Source organism: Narcine bancroftii, chromosome 6 (assembly GCF_036971445.1).
Source record: "Narcine bancroftii isolate sNarBan1 chromosome 6, sNarBan1.hap1, whole genome shotgun sequence".
Taxonomy (NCBI): domain Eukaryota; kingdom Metazoa; phylum Chordata; class Chondrichthyes; order Torpediniformes; family Narcinidae; genus Narcine; species Narcine bancroftii.
In genome coordinates this window covers 204902857-204920780 of record NC_091474.1, presented here as the reverse complement: position 1 = coordinate 204920780, position 17924 = coordinate 204902857, and the positions used below count along the sequence as shown (strand labels likewise).

At 38.9% G+C, this 17924-nt stretch overlaps 1 protein-coding gene across 7 annotated transcripts in view; it reads left to right on the top strand.

The window, feature by feature from the left end:
- tbpl1 (TBP-like 1) overlaps window positions 1–17924 on the top strand; it is a 194536-nt gene that overhangs the window by 142839 nt on the left and 33773 nt on the right. For 6 of the 7 annotated variants that reach the window (XM_069887297.1, XM_069887295.1, XM_069887291.1 and 3 more), the window contains 3 exons: window positions 10280–10383; window positions 10634–10728; window positions 13401–15726. In XM_069887297.1, the coding sequence (XP_069743398.1) occupies window positions 10280–10383; window positions 10634–10728; window positions 13401–13480 (279 nt within the window). In that variant the 3' untranslated portion in view covers window positions 13481–15726. Of the gene's footprint in view, window positions 1–10279; window positions 10384–10633; window positions 10729–13400; window positions 15727–17924 lie in introns of those variants that run through there. The other variant, XM_069887298.1, reaches the window with a different exon arrangement.

Sequence of the window (17924 nt, the reverse complement as noted above, 5' to 3'; positions counted from 1 at the left end):
TGGAATTGGAAGCTCCGTTTACAGAATTTGAGATTAAGGAAGCTATGTTGGAGATGCCAAATGGGAAGTCACCAGGGGACGACGTATTTTCTGTGGAATTTTATAAAAAATGTTATGAAGATTTATCCTCTGTGTTTCAGGAGGTATTACAACATGTAACTGAAGAGCATGAGTTGCTGGAATCTTGTTCTAGTGCTGGTACTTTTTTACATGCTGTTTGGTCTTGTGTTCATGTACAAACATTTTGGCAAGAAATTAGGTTAACTTTGGAAAAATTATATGACATTAAGTTACCACTAGATCCATCTTTTTTTTAATGGGTTATATGATTCCTTTAAAGGGATTAGGGTTGGATAAATTTCAAATTGCATTTGTACACTTAGCATTGTCTGTAGCTCGAAAATGTGTAACAAGTACAGTGATTAAAATAATGCGGTGACATAATGAATTGAAAGCTTGTATTGTTATGGAAAAAATTACATATAATCTGCATGATAATTATTCTTTTTGTGTTAATGTGGTTACCATATTTGGAATATATGCATTTAGATGTATTTTGATTTATTATATACTCTTAGTTTCTGTTTATATATTTTTGGCTCTCCTTAAGAGAGCTGGCTGATGGGGTGGGAGGGTGGGTGGGGACTCATTTTTTAATATATTTTTTTATCTATATATTGTCTTTATGGAATATGCTGTATTATTACTAATGATCTTTCAAATAAGTAAAGTTTTTTTTTAAAAAAAAAGGTAGACGAAGGCAAAATGCAGATCTTGGCCCACTGTATTCATCAGCCTCTGGAAAGTCTGAGCCATGTTTTTTAACCCGAGGGGCGTGCAGAGACATGCGGGTTATGATGGGTTTTTTGGGATGCCTTCAGGGTGAACTGAGCCCCTGATGAGGTCCACCTTTGAGATAATCTGTGCCCCTTGCAGGTTAGTGGTGAAGTCTTGGATATGGGGCATGTGATATCTGTCTGGTATGGTGGTGTCGTTGAGGCGGTAATAGTCTGCACATGGCCTCCAAGCTCCTGCTGCCTTGGGGATCATGCGGAGAGGGAAGGCCCAAGGACTATCGGAGCACAACACAAAGCCGAGTTCCTCCATTTTTTTGAACTCATCCCTGGCTAGGTTGAGTTTCTCAGAGGGAGACACTGCATTTTGGCGTGGAGGAGAGGGCCCTCTGTAACAATTTGGTGCCTCGCTCCATGTTTGGGCTCTGCTGAGTGGAAGTGACACATGGTGATAGAAGAAAATTCTGCTAGGACCCGAGCGAATTCATTGTCAGCAGTTCTCTCTGAGTGCAGGTCGGGGCTGGTGAGTTCATTGCCCTTGAGTGAGAGTGACTGAAATGTCCGGGCTTGCACCAGCCGGTGCCCCTTGCTATCCAACAGGAGTGAGTTGGCCCGCAGGAAATCTACACCCAGTAATGGTTGTTGCACAGCCACCACCATAAACTTCCAAGTGAATTGTCTGTCCCCGAAGCATAGGGGAATGGTGTGGGTGCCAAATGTTTGGTGGATGTTGGAACCGTTTGCCGCTCGGAGCTCCTGGCCCACTTTGCTGCAGCAGCCTTCAGGAATGACGGTGTATTGTGCCCCAGTGTCCACCAAGAAATGTCGGCCCAACAGGGAGTCTTGAATGTGTAGCAGGCTATGCAGTTAGCCAGTGATTGTAGCCATTGATGATGTCCAGTCTGGGCGTTCCCCTGGAACGTGCAGGGGGAGCGGCATCAATGGCCTCAGAACTCCACCGTCAGTTATAGAAACAGTACTGCTCACAGGTGGGGCGTGGTGTTTTGGTGGTAAGTCAGTTGGTGGTCTTCCTGGCCGGACATTGATGGCACAATGCTGTCACCTACTTGAGCGAAGTGCAGGCGTCCCTCATTGCCTCCCATAGCAGGTCTGGTCAGGCAACCACCTTCCTGGGGTCATCGAACTCTTCCTCCGCGATGAGTAGCCGGATGTCCTTGGGCAACCTCTCCAGGAAGATCTGCTGGAACAGCAGGCAGGAGGTGTGGCCATAGTTGAGAGCGAGCATGTCTCTCATGAGGGCGGAAGGGGCCCTGTCCACCAAACCATTGATATATAACCGTCGAGCAGCGCGCTCAGATTTTGAAAGCCCAAAAGAGCAGGTTAACAGTTCTTTGATGGCTACATACCTTCCTTGTTCAGGGGGCTGCTGGAGGAAGTCAATGATTCGGACTGCGGTGTCCTGATCGAGAGCGCTGACCACGTGGTAGTTGTGGGTCGTTGGCAGAAATCCGTCAAAAGGCAAAGTGCGCCTTGGCTTGCTGGAACTACACCCATGACTTCAAAGCTACGGCATTGATCGCATGTTGTTCTTCTATCTTCGGATTGAAAGCACCATTTGGACTAGTTGGGATCACTACTGTAGCGAGGTCTCTATGGCCACAGCTAGGTTATAGCTCTCAGAGTACTGCTGTAGCTCGAATCCACAGGAGAAGAAAGACACACACACCAGTAGAGTGTATTCGACACTGAGTTTATTCAGTGGCAGTTCTGCCTTTTATAGTCAGCTCGGCCGCGTCACCACTAGGGCGTGGCTTGAGCGGACCGATTGCTGATTGGTTACCTTGGATGCCAGGCTCCGATTGGGCCCCCTGCCATTCCACCGGCAGTGATTGACCAGTTTCAATGCTCTGCCGGCAGCAGATACTTGGTTCGAAAGCCCATTCCTGTGTTGCCCTGAGGTGCAGGCCGCTGCAACTGATCACTTTTGCATTTTGCTATTTTATATTTCCCTGTAGCCTTCTTGAGGCTACTTTGCAAAAAAAAAACACATCAGATATGTAATAACATATTTTACTTTAAATAGCCTTTCTTTGGTTTTTCAATTCTTCTTCTTGGCTTGGCTTCGCGGACAAAGATTTATGGAGGGGGTAAATGTCCACGTCAGCTGCAGGCTCGTTTGTGGCTGACAAGTCCGATGCGGGACAGGCAGACACGGTTGCAGGGGAAAATTGGTTGGTTGGGGTTGGGTGTTGGGTTTTTCCTCCTTTGCCTTTTGTCAGTGAGGTGTACTCTGCGGTCTTCTTCAAAGGAGGTTGCTGCCCGCCAAGATGCACGTTGACCATGAAGCCTACACCAGATAGGCGTCATTCATCCAAAGGCTTGCCAGACCAGTGGAGTGTGTAGTCCGCGCCGCGTTCTTGGAGGCTGCCTACATCTGCCAGGCAGACTTCACTGAGAGCGGCTATGTCGATGTCAAGTCTGAGGAGTTCATGTGCAATGAGGGCAGACCGACGTTCAGGTCGGTGGCTGTCAGCCTTGTCTAGCATGGTTCTGATGTTCCAGCATGCTAGCTTGAGTTTGTGAGCATCTTTTGAGGGGGAGGACGTGGAGGGGGAGGATGTGGACCTGTCCTCGGGCCTGCGCAAAGGAGCTTTTAGGTGGAGTGCAGTGCGCGCAGTACTGGCCCCATCCTTTACACCCATGGTTCGTGTGCCGTGGCCAAGCAAGCTGGGACTTGGCAGCGAGGTCCTTGGGTCGTAGGTTTTATATCGGAGTGGCCTTCTCCTATGCAGGTTTCTTACCCGGGCTGGAGGGGTCTGCCTCCCCTCCTAGGTCGGTTCATACTACCCGGACCGGGGCCGAGGCTGCCGCTGCTCTCCCTGTGCCCTGACTGGGGCCGCCGCCTCCAACTCTCTGCCGGAACGGGGCCTCCGCCTGCCTCACTCGACCGAGGCCGGGGCCGCCGTCTCCCCCTTGCTCCTGCCCGGATGGGGGCCACCGCCGCCTACCCTCAGCCCGGACCGGGGCCGGGGCCGCCGCTGCTCTCCCTGTGCCCGGACTGGGGCCGCCGCCGCCTACCCTCAGCCCGGACGCCGGCCCCGATCCGGGCAGGAGCAAGAGGGAGGCGGCGGCCCCGGCCTCGGTCGAGTGAGGCAGGCGGAGGCCCCGATCTGGGCAGAGAGTTGGAGGCGGCGGCCCCAGTCCGGGCACAGGGAGAGCAGCGGCGGCCCCGGCCCCAGTCCGGGCTGAGGGTAGGCGGCGGCGGTCCCGATCCGGGCAGGAGCAAGAGGGAGGCGGCAGCCCCGGCCTTGGTCGAGTGAGGCAGGCGGAGGCCCCGATCCGGGCAGAGAGAGTTGGTTTTTCAATACATTATTAGTAAAAGACTTGAAAATTATTGGTTTGAGCTAATCTCCAAAATCGAGTTTATGTCTGCTCAGTTGTGATTATGTCCAACCTGTTTTGTTTTGCGTGTTAATTCTGAAGCATTTTTTTTTAAACTTTATTTAAGATTTTATAACATGAGTAACATATAGGATTACATTTAAAAAAACAATACAATATCAGTAATCTAAATAAACTATACCCTCCCAAATAATTATTACACATTAATAACCCAACTCAAATTAGTCCAACCCCCCCAAAATAAAGAGTGAAGAATTAATAAAGTTAATAATATATGTGAGAAAAAAACCCACTTACAAAAAAAAACAAAAACATAATCGATTAAAATACTAACAAAAAGAAAAGTAATTAATACTAAGATATCAGAATTAAAAAACATATTTAAATCAAACTTAAATGCATATATTTAACAAACGGAGTTAAGATGAAACATATATTTAACTCAAGCTTAATATAAAAAATTAGTAAAGTTAGTAACATTATCTATCAAAAATTCTTAAACAATAATCAATTCTTAAAAAAAATGATGAAAAAAAAACTTTCTCTATAGAGATAAACCTTCACCAAATATCAACTAACTTCACATCTATCATCATATTAGTCACATAAACCACCATCTTAAAACAAAATTCAAACCTCATTAAGTATTGTACAATTCAATTTTAGTACTCTTCCACCATTTTTCCCTTTAACTCTTGAATAGTTATCCAATAAAAGCTCCAATACCACATTTAAATATCCCCAATCATTACGTTAAAATTCAGATATCCAAATAATAAAAACACATCTACAACAAAATCTATATCTTCAACAAATGGAGCATAAACCACAAACAAAATTCAAGCCTCATTAAGAATTGTATAATTCAATTTATAACTTTCACCATTATTCCCTTCGTTCTATAACTAAAATAGCAAAATAATATACACCAGAATTACCACTCCTTTCACCTTAAAATTAAAGAAAAAATATTTTAAAAAACTTATCCATCCCATTCACATTTAAATTTCAGATATTCCTTATCTACTGAATAAACTTTACAAAAAAAAACCACATCAATTTTTAGTTTTTTAAACAATCAAATACTTTCTTATGCTTTTTTTTAATATTTAAACAAAAAAAAACCCCTTCACTCTTTAATCTAATAATACAAAAAAAAGGAAAAAAAAACGGGTAGGAGGTTAAAAATACCCCCTCCCGTCTAAACCGCGCAATGCGGTAACTCCCAAAAAAAAATGGGTGTGAGATAACTCACACGTAGCAGGTGACTTTCAGGAAATAGTGCCTATCCAGTTCTCTCCCCCAACTCTCATTTCATCTTAAACTAACATCATCATTATTTAATATCCCTTTTTTTTAAAAAAAACATTAGAAAAAAAAAAGGACAACTCTTCTTTTAATCAGCTCCAACTGCCGAGTCACCATTACAACCATTCCTTCTTGGAGCACGGCTCTTTTCTTCCATCTCTTGTCTCCTTAGAGATTGCGGCGGACTATGTCTCTGTTGAAACTGAGTAATTGGCAGCTCTTGAGCAAATGCTATAGCTTCCTTTGGAGAATCAAAGAATTTTGGTTGGTAACCATCTTGAAAAACCTTCAAAACAGCTGGATATCTAAAGGTTGCCTTGTAACCTTTCTTCCACAACAACTCTTTAGCAGGATTGAATTCCCATCGTTGGAACATAACTTCTTGACTCAAATCCGCATAGAAGAAAACTCGATTATTTTGAATCATCAAGGGTGATTTTCTCGTTGTGCATTTCTAATAGCCACTCGTAAAATTATTTCTCTGTCATAATAATTCAAGCAACAAACCAAAACAGGTCTTGGACTTTGACCTGAAATAGGTCTTCTACGCAAGGCTCTGTGAGCACATTCCAGTATTATACCTTCCGGGAAATGTTCTTGACTCAGCACCTGCGGAATCCATTCAGTAAAAAATTTTCTTGGGTCTGGTCCCTCCATACCTTCCGGCAAACCAATAATCTTTATATTGTTCCGTCTGGATTGGTTTTCCAAATAATCAATCTTTTTCACCAAATTTTTATTTTGAGTTTGTAAGTCTTCAACCATTTTGGTCACATCAAGAACTTGATCCCGTATTTCGTCTATATCTTCTTCACACGAATTAAATTTATCTCTCACTTCAAGCTTAAAAGCTCCAAACTCAGCCATCTGTTGAGAATGTATTTTCACCAGAGTATTAAACCTAGTACCAAGTTCAGTCATAATCTTGGATAATCCCTGCATTGTATAAGATAATTTAGATTCAAGATTCACAAAAATCTTTTCAATTGGAAGAGATTTTGGCTCAACAGATTCCTGCTTCTTCTGCATAACCAAAGGATCTTCTGTTCCTTCCTTCATTCTGGTTGCCTTCCTTGTAGTATGACTGCGTGTGGAAACCCCAGCCACAGCCTCTCCAGCAATAACTGGAGGACACTGGCCGGGGTTTTCCCCAGTCCATAATGTATTAAGTTCTCCCAGTACATCAAGTTGTATAGGTTCTTTTATTGCAGCACCACCTCTACAGTTGACAAATGCCTTTGAGTAACTCTTTGTTCTAAAGGCTGTTTGGCGCCCTCTTTAGGGGGCTATACCGATGTAACATAGAACTCTACATCCGAACACTGTACCTCTCTCCTGGGATCCATTTCATGCTGAGTCCTGGTGTCTTTCCTGTAGGTAGGCTCCAAAACTTGAACTTTTGGAAAATGTAGTTTTTTGATGATCTGTTGTCATTTTTTTTGCTCTTTTCCACCATCATAAGTTAAATTAACAGCACTGAAATTATCTAAACTTTTAAAGAATTTTAACGGGCATTTCTAGACAAAACAATAAGATAGAGTCAGGAGAGGACTGGAAGGCACGTCTGATCCTTACGCCATCTTGCCACGCCCCCCATTCTGAAGCATTTTTAAAAAAATACTTCTCTTTGTAATTGGAGTTTTGATGTCAGTAACAGTTTTGAGCTATACTTACTGTATAAGTCTGGCACTTGCTGCTGACCAATGGAGTGATGCTGCAAAGCTCATTTAATATACTAATTCATAATATTTTAAATGTAAATAACCCAGTAAAGGTTTAAATTTTTTTTGAAACTTTATTTATTCATTCAAAATACAGATAATAAGTAACATATATAACAATAAACAAAGCATGAACGTTATATTTTATATATATTAAAAAAAAGAAAGAAAAAAAAAGGAAACCCCCCCCCTTTCAGCCAACTCTCCTAAGGAGAGTCATAAAGAAAAAAGAAAAGAATGAAGAAAAGTAAAGCATACATATTAAAATCTAGTCAATATAAATCAAAATGTAACTATTCTGAATATAACAACCACCTATTAATAAAAAAAACTATAGTTATCCGCGAAACATATGTAATTTTTTCCATTATTAAACAATATTTCATCTCATTATGCCAAAAGTCTCAAATTTAATCATTTCAGGTAAAATCATATCTCTACCAAACACATGTTTTACCAAAGGTCGAACTTGATAAAAATACGCTTACGCTTAATCGGACTGTTTAAACCCTGAACATTAAAAGTAGCAAACTTCAACTTTGACATTTCCACTAATATTACTAAAAACTAATAATATCATATATAAAGACTCAGATCAACGTAAATAGGCCCTCCAATAGGAGAAAAAGAAATCACAAATTAAAGTCTAAATAAAATGAAAATTTAAAAAAAGTTAAAAAGAAAAAAAAACTACCAAAAGGTAGTAATCCCTAAACAAAAGTTGGGTGTGGATCACCCACCAGTGGCTGATGACTAGTAGAACATAGAGCAAATTTCTCCGTCCCCAGCCAAACAAAGAATAACAACAAGATATCATAATGACATAAAAATAAAATAAAAATAAAAAAGTTCTTCTATTCATCCAAGAAATTCCAGACTCGGCGATACCATTTCAAGGAAACGGACTCTTTCCATGCCCATTTCTCCCATTTCTGCCATTTCTTCCATTTCCAGAACAACCAGATTTTTCTTTAGGAGACGATGGTGGGCTACGTCTTTGTCCTCTTACATCTGGCAACGAGTCAGCAAAACTCATTGCTTCACACTCATTCTCAAAAAACCGAGATCGAAAGTCTCCACAAAACACCTTCAACACTGCCGGATAGCGAAAAGTAGACTTATAACCTTTACGCCACAAAACTTCTTTAACTGGATTAAATCGACGCCGATGCTGAATAACCTCTTGACTCAAATCAGGATAGAAAAAAACTCTACTATTCTGAATCATTAACGGAGCTTGTCGTTGTCTCACGTTTTGCACTGCTAAACGAAGTATCGTTTCTCTGTCCAAATAATTCAAACATCGAATTATCACGGGTCTCGGTGGTTGAGCAGGCAGAGGTCTTCTTCTTAAGGCTCTATGAGCTCTTTCCAATACCAGACCTCCAGAGAAAAATTCCTGCCCCAGTATTTGTGGAATCCATTCGGTAAAAAAACGAAGAGGATCTCGTTCTTCCATACCTTCTAGCAAACCAACAATCTTCACTTTATTCCTTCTATTTTGATTCTCCAAATAATCTACTTTCCTCTCTAACTCCCTCTCACGTTCTCGCAATTCTTTAATGGATTTTTCCACCTCCAACACTTTTTCTGTATTAGAAGCCACTTGTTGCTGACATTTCAAAAAAGCAGCCTGAAATTGTTTAAAATCCTCACAAGATGCTTCCACACGTATTTTAACTGTATCCAGTTCCAAACTGAGCCTCTGAGACATTTCATTCAGCATAGGGTGAATGATAAGGCTTAGCTGTTTACATTGTAATTCAGAAAATCTCAGCCCTGCTTTCTCTTGCGTAGTGGCAGAACCAGGTAACTGCAGCTCCTGCTGCATCTCAACAACAGGCAGTTTAACAGTTTTACTGCGGGTCTGGACTCCCAGCGACGGCACCCCGACTTCCTCAGGGGGTCGACACTGTTCTCCCCCCGCAACCCATTGTTGCTTCAAAAATTCACAAAAAAACCCAAAATATTCAGATTGGAGTATATCCTGGGGTATTTCAAGCAATGGAGTCGTCTTCTTGTGTGCCCCCTCTGTTAAAGTCAGCAGGCTGCCAGGATCGGGATCCACATTGGGGGCACACGCACCTTCCTTCTGAGAATGGGTAATTCCAGCAATGTCCTTCTCCTGGTGAGTAGTAGTCGTCATTTTTTCAGCTGCCACAGGCAATCTCTGTGGTTTAGGCTTGAAAGAAAGCAAACCTGAAGTCGTAGCAGACTGTTTAGGCTCTAAATCTTCAACACTCCAAAAATGTAGTTTCTTCTGTACTTGAGGTTAAACTTTTTACCATTAGTAGCCTTAACAATTCCTTGATACTTTAAGCTAAGATTTAAAAAATTTAAACCTGAAAACAAAGAGTTAAAAACAGGTTCTTAAAAGTCTGGCCAGAGAGGTCGAGATTACACGTCTAGACTCTACGCCATCTTGCACGCCCCCTGAGGTTTAAATTTTTTAACATATTTTAAAATAAACCATCTTTAGCTCCATTAACAGATCATTTAAAGCCTGTACAGAGCCAACAGCAGTTAGACTGGGCAGATGGATTCTGCAGGGTAGCGCTGAGACTTTGCTGTTAAGGGCTGTATTTATTATTAAGGTCTGTATTTTAATACTTGGCTTGGGGAACGCTAAGACTTCGCTGTTAAGGGCTGTATTTATTATTAAGGTCTGTATTTTAATACTTGGCTTGGGGGAACGCTAAGACTTCGCTGTTAAGGGCTGTATTTTAATATTTGGAGCATGGAACCGCTGAGACTTCGCTGTTAAGATTTTATACTTGGCGCATGAGATGACCCCTACTTTTGGAGTGACATTTTTAACATTCAAGGGCCGTTTTATATGCCAGAATATACGGTAAACCAATTTTGTGAAGTGTGCCTGACCCCTCTTCTTTCATTTGTTACAAACATACAGGCTATTACAGGTAGAAGAGATAACATTTTTATCACTTTTTGTGTATTATCTCCTAGATCAGAGGGAAACTGATGTATCAATGATTACATATAAATTGTACTTGTTGCTAGAAATTTATTGTCAACTATTGATGCAAGGTGAAACAAATGTGAAAATATAAAACTTTTGTCTTCATTCTGAAGGTAAAGTTTGCTGGTTATAAAGTTGTTAACGTTCTGGCTGTATGTACAATGCCATTTGAAATAAGGCTACCAGAATTCACCAAAAAGAATCGTCCAGTTGCAAGGTATGCATTTTAAAATTGTTAAATGTAACAAATAAGGGGAAAAAACACCTATTGTAAGTGCTCAACTACATATATTGAAATGGATTTTTCTATTTAAATGAGGGTGGACATGTTTTACCCTTCCAGATTTTTTTTTATATTTCAGATTTGAAACATTTTAAGTGATTTCTGCTCTTGAATGTTGCAACTATATTGTAATTATTTGTTATTTTTATTTCGTTATATATACTAGTTTTTCTTGTTATTGTAGCTATGAGCCAGAGCTTCATCCCGCAGCATCTTACAGAATTAAAGCATTAAAGGCTACTCTTCAAATCTTTTCAACGGGCAGTATAACAATTACAGGTGCGTCTGTATGTCCCAGATTTATAACAGCTATAGTAACTGCCAACTTCCCCAATTTTCCCAAGGTTCACAAAAATATTGACTATGTAAATTGCCATGACCATTGGTTTCATGAAGCCATTCATGTGTATGTTTTTCTTGTGCATTAAATATTTTTCATGTTTTCTAATCTCTCTCGTTCAATATGCATTTTACCACTGATTCTCCATCCTTTTGTGCGACAGTCTCCCTTGTTCATGTTTAGTAACAGTGTTTAATTGTATTCCCCCATGCTTAAACTAACAGCCACTCCTTTTAAGGAACAACTGTTTGGATGACTGTCTTTGGAGTTTTTTTTCTTATGAACTTTCTGACTCTAAATCCTTGCAGACCGTACTATCATTTTTGCTCCCACCTTTTTCATTGAGCTGGTCATGCATTCTTAAGATGATAAACTATTGCATTATTGATCATCTTGCAAAGATGCAATGTATATTTTAAGAACTTTTATTTTTTTCCACAAACCTGTTTATCCTCAAAATATTGGGGGGAAAAATTGTGATATGCATTTCACAAAGAGGTTTTACTGCTTTTGAGGAAAAAATAATTATTGTCATTTTTTTTGCATGGTACTTCAAAAGCAGTTTCTGAAAAGAATAGCGATGAGAAGCTATTAGCTGAAAAGTTACTTTGTTAATAATAATTGTGGGAATACTTTTCTATTCTTGTTCTTCCCTGCTATTTGACCCAGTCCCAGTTTTCTTTCCTGGCACTAATTGCCAGTGTTCATCATTATAGTCAACTTTATTTTTTACTTACAGTTTTCTTAGGACTTTGCATCGATTTAGTAATTAAGTTGTAAGAAAATTATGTAGGTTTTGAATAAGGAATAATTGAGACCAACTGAATATCGAATATGTTATTTAAATTGACCAACAAACATTAGCCACATCTTTGTGTAATGTGTATTAAAGTTTAAAAAAAGATCCACATTCAGCATGTAAATATTTGAGCAAGTATAATTTGAATGAGTATGAAGTTAAGGGTAAATGTATATAGAACATGAAATAAATACGTCAACACTCAAGATTTTAAAGCAAAGGATTTTTTACGATTTTATTGGACCTTTCATAGAAATGGGAATGCAAAGTATTCTTACAAATATGGGTGAAATATAAAATCATTGTGTTGTATGGCGTGGATCAGGCCCTTTGGCCCAACATGTCCATGCTAATCAAGATGTCCATCTGAGCTAGTCCCATTGGCCTGTGTTTTGTCCATATTCCTCTAAACCTTCCCTATCCATGTACCTGTCCAAATGTCTTTTAAATATCATAATTGTACTAGAATCCGACAACTTGTTCTAGATACATATCACTGTGGGAAAAAGTTACCATCCAGTTCCTTTTTACATATTTCTTCCCCCTCACCTGAAACCTATGCCCTCCAGTTTTAGACTCTTCCTCTCTGGGGAAAAGATTATGGTTATCCCTCATCGTCTTACACACCAGGGGAAAAAAGTCCAAGCTTATCCAGTTTCTCCTTCCAACTCATGCCCTCCACTCCCCATAACATCCTCATGAATCTCATTTTGTACCTTTTTCCAATTTAATGATACTCTTCTTGTAGCAAGGGAACCAGAACTTCACATAGTGTTCCAAACTGACCTTCTCCAAGTCTTGTACAGTTTATAGGAGCCTGATGACCTAACTCATCTACTCAATGCCAAATGCTGCTTTCTTCACCCTTTTACCTCCCCTTCAGGGAACTATATACCTAATCCAGATATCTCTGTCAAACTTCCAAGGCCCTACCATTTTATTCCATAACATGACCTGATTTAACTTGTCAAAATTCAACACCTCATGCTTATCTGAATGAATCTCTATTTGCCATTTCTCTTCGCACTGACTCAGTCGATCAAGGTCCTGTTGAAATATTAAATGACCCTTCACATTGTCCACTTTACCAACTTGTGAATCATCTGTAAACTTACTAACTGTGCCACCTACATTCTCCTCCAGAACGTCAATATAAATGATGTATGACAGTGAACCCCACACAGATCTCTGTTGCACCCCATTTGTCACAGGCCTACAGTCTGAAAAACAAACTCTCACCTACTGCTTTGCCAACTTTATCCATTTTTGCAGCTTGCCTTGCACCCCATGCAATTGACCTATAGTTCCCTGTCAAAGGCTTTACTGAAGACTATGTCTACTGGCCTGCCTTCATCAAGCTTCTTGGTCATCTTTCCAAAAAATATATAGAATTGATTGTAATATTGGCTCTTAATTTGGCATGTCAAAACATCTTCATTGATACTCATGCTTAGTTGGTCAAGGATTTTCTTGGTCTAGTATTGTAAAGAAAAATTGAGTGATGAAAGTTAGGTCCAAAAAGCATGGTTATTTGGATCCAATCATAAGGAGATGCTATTGCCATGCATACTTGTTATGTCATAGTTATTGAGCAATATGGGAACACCCAAAAGCAAGATACTTGGACGGCAATTGAAAAATTATCTGCCTAGTGAAATTGTAATAAAACTACCTATTCATGAAAATAACATCAAAGTCGGCAAACACTGAGTTGATGTACTTCAAAGCAAACATCTTAAAATATTAATAGCATTGCATTGCGAATACTTTATGAAGTCTCATTTATATTGTAACGTCTTTCCTAATATCTAGCACCCAGTATACAGTGTGTTGCTACTGCGGTCGAACAAACCTATCCATTGATTTTTGAATCCAGAAAGATGATCAAATAACCATTATTGTTATGGGACCATCCTTGGTGATTCTGAATGGATGACTACAAAGACAAAGTTTACGGTATAAAACGATTCCAGAAATGGACATAGAGCCAACGAGAGACTGCGAGTATATGAACACAATGCAAATGGGTCCATATGGGGATGTTAATATTGTTTTATTGTGAACTGTTTACATGACATGATGCTGCTGTTTTCTCTTAAGCGAGCCCTCCTTGTCGTCTCTGCAGTAAGGGAACAGGATTGTAAGGTGTGTGCACTACATTTAAAGTTGAACCATTTTTTCTGGTTGAGCTTGTTTTATTGTGAGGTCTTTTTTAAAAAAAACATTACGCTGTATATGAAAACCAAAGATGCCACCAATGTTACTGTTCACTTGGTTATAGTCTTTAAAATTGATGGATGTGTATTTAATTTTAAGAACCCTGCTATAAGTCATAATTTATTAAAAAATCTATAACTGTTACAAAATTTTACATTCATTGGTAGATTCAAAATTTTAGTTGTGAAAGCTACTTTGACTAACAGGTCCTCACAGGACTTATTGTGGGTGGTCAAATGATCTTAAATTCAGGTAGATGTGAACTTAAACTTTTTTAAAAATCCATATTTGGTGAGCTAATGAAAATGGTGGATTCCTAAACCTGGAATGAGATCTCATCCTTTGAATTGGTAACCCCTAATGCGTTAGACCTTTCCCAGTTTTGCGGATATTGAAAAATTATTTAAATGTTTGCATAACTGCTTGTTGATTTTAATTTTTAAAATTGATCAGCTAAGCTAAACAAAATAACTTCATATACAGCATCAAATAAATCCTAAAAAGCACTGTAAATTTGTTTTTATTAAAATAGTTACATCTGTGATGCATACTATATATCAACCATTGGAAATATTGAAACAAGTATTGGATTCCTATTTTAAACCAGAAACTTTTTCTGAATTAGAAAAAAATGAGCTATATGTAGCCCATAATGCTGCAGAAGTTAATTTAAACTGACACCAGAAGACTCCCACCTTCTCCATGAAGAGAATCTCACTTCTGGTGAGTTCCAAGTGTTTGTCACTTAACTTTGCAACAGACTGATCAATGTAACTTTTGAGTTGTGAATCTTTCATACTCCAAAAAGAAGAACAGCAACTATTACCAGTGAGATTTCTTCTCTCTATCCAAATTTGCTTGAAAATAAGTGCTTTGTGTTGCACAGTGTTTTGAAGTTCTTAAACATTTGGCAAGTATTGCTATTTTAACTTTTTTTAAAATAAGATCTTCATTATGCCCATCCAGTTTCTAACAGAAAATTCAGTAGTTACAGTTGGTTCTGCTCTGCATAATAAAGTATGTCAGTATTTCATCAGATTTAATTTGCAAGGAGATAACTAAATTTTTGGATCAATACATTGTTCTTGAAAATCTTGAGGCTTGCATTGTAGAAAGCACATTGGACTGTAGCAATGAATACGATCATTGATTCAGAATCCCTAGTTCCAGCCGTACCCCTGTTCCTCAGGTTGAGCGTCTATCCTTGAGAGCTACAATTAGTACCTGTTTGATACAAGAATACTCCATTGAACTTCAAACAATAAGTTATCTTTATCATTGCAATTTATTATATTCTACAAACAAATTTTCAAATACACAGCATCTAAATTGGAATCAAATTTACTTGGAACATAATCCTTTGAGTATTGGATAGCACTTCTGAATAGCTTTTTTTCTGTTTTATAGGACAATAATGTTTTCTTGTAAATTTACGGTTCTCAAGTTGGAAGTTGGCAGATGTACACAATTGTAGCATACCGATTTACAATATTCACACAATAAATGTAATATTAATTTCCTGGTTGTTGTTTATTTTCTGTTGCAATGCTTCCTTAGTCTCAAAGGGTTATGTTGAGCGACAGAGTGCATCTGTCATGTAAATAGTCAGTTCAAAATGTCAGCATTTTTACTTAGATGTTCTGTTTTCATTCCAATTGCCAGTAGATGGAATATTGTATGACTTTTACACAATACCATGGAAATTGCATCTGCTGTTGAATTTAAGATGGGATAGGACAATTATGTACCGCAAAGAGAAAGTGTTTGTCGATAAAAATGTAGTTAAGACCGTAAACTTTTTTCATCAAAAACGTGTAACTTTCATATGCAAGTCTGTGAATTCAGGAAAATTTAAATCTATTCATTTAATGAAAAATGTGTTTCAGATTGTTATGAAATTAAAGTGCAGGGTTATTAACAAGTACTGGTAACTTAATGTCTATGAGCACTTCACTAAGATCATTTTCAAAGCTTTCTTGTTGGTATGTATTTCAATGGATGTATAAAAAGCCATGGTAAATGATTTGTTTTAAGAAAAGTAAAATGGGCTGTGGGATCTCATTAAAATTGGGCCACAGGGAAGGAAGAAAATGCACTATATATTATAAGAGTGGACTGGTAAGAATTACATGGTCAAACAATGAAAACAGATTAACCTTAAAATAATGAACTTCAGTTAAAATGTTATGGTGCCATCCTCTAGACAAATTAAGCCTGTATTTTTGTATGCCTGTGAGATGTGCATTTATTGGGACCTGTGTTCCAATAGGGAAAATTGAAGTAATTGTTAACTTGGATTTCTACACGAATTGGATTTGTACCATACAATATCAGGCATACCAAATTAATTGCATAAGTGGAAATCGATTAAAATCTCATTATCGTAGAATACAACATTAATGCTGCAATCCTTGGACAATGTTTCAAATAAATCACATGCCAGCATTGAAAGAATTAATAGAGGAGTTTCTCCTATACTCAATATATCCAGTTTGATATAAACCTCATTTGAAATGTGGTATCAAAAAACCTGAGTAAAATTGAAATGAAAAATTAGAAGAATGATCCAAGGGCTAAACCTGTATTAAGCACATGGGATAAATGGTTTTGGAGGCATATCTTCAAAGCAATGCACAGATGTCTGGCTTTTTTATTCATGGATTTATGTCATTAGGGAGGCCATCAATTAATGGTTTGCTGCTGCTTCATCAGAACTGGAGAAGCTCCTGTGTTCAGTTCCATTTGTACTTCCTCAAACAATGAAACAGTATATTCTTAAATGCAGGAGCAATTGGACAACGTTCAGTCTTTTGCTTGTGATTAGCCATCTTCCGACTGGGACTCCAAGAGCAACTTGGAGATGATATTCTTCGGTTAATGCCTTCTGCGTGATTTCTCAATACCTCAAATATTTTCCACCATTCACACAGTGCATAATGAGTATTAGAAATGCCTCCACCAACCTGGATGGATACAATATTGCTGAAAAACGACAACACGTCATCCAATACACACTAGCTGGTTTAATTGGCTACCATTGGGAAGAAATGGGTGCTTTCTAAACTGCTGAGAAGAAGTACAGATTAGTTCTTCAACAGCACCTCTCAAACAAGATGAAAATACAAAATGAATGCAAAGATTGGTCATTGGTAAGTTGTGGAAAAGTTGCTCACAATAACTTGGAGGATATACACCATGATATTCCCAACGCAGCTTGATTTCTACCTGAAAGGACTGATTTCCACTCTATATTTTTCATTGTAATTTAGATTTCAGCTCTGCTGAACCTGTATTGAATGAGGGTGTTTGTGATCTTGAGGGGACTGTGACTTAAAAGGGAAAATATAAGGATCGCGTGCTGTAATTGAATGTCATTTTCCTCTTTAATAAATAGCACTCTAGAAATTTTCACTGGGTCTGAATTACATGTATTTGCTTCACAGCCAATATTTGAATCTTACAAAGTTGTTAATAATAGTGATTCATTGGCTGGGGATGTATGATGTCCAATTTGCATATCCAGGGAAATTCAAAATCTCTTGAGCCCCATTCCAATGCTTGAGGTGCATCAGATCAATTCTTAACCTTTAGTTTTCTATTTAGGGAGGATAATTAACTGTTGGACACCTGGGATAACTGAAAAACCTGACATATCTGCTTATTGAGAGATCACAAACATTGAAATAATGCTTTGATACCATTCCATTGAGCAACAGGGTACTAAAGCTGAAGGTAAATTTGAGAAGGTAAGTTTATCCATTAAGTTCAGTACACAAAAATGCTGGAGAAACTCAGCAGGTCATGCAGTGTTCTTTAGGTAGTAAAGATGTGTAACCAATGTTTTGGGCCTGAGCCCTTCATCAAGGTATGAGCAAAAGGCAGACTGGTGCCTGAATATAATGATGGGAGAGGGGCAGGGGGAGGAGTACAGGTCAATAGGCAAGTGACCATAGGTGAAAATGGCAGAAGAGAAAAACGCTGCAAAGTGATGGGTGGAGGGGTTAGCTTTCTGAATGGAGGGAATGGGAAAGTGAGAAAGACTAACAGAAGACTATTAATGCTATCCACTAAGAGTGCACAGACAGAACATTAGGTGGTCCTTCAATATGTGGGTGGCCT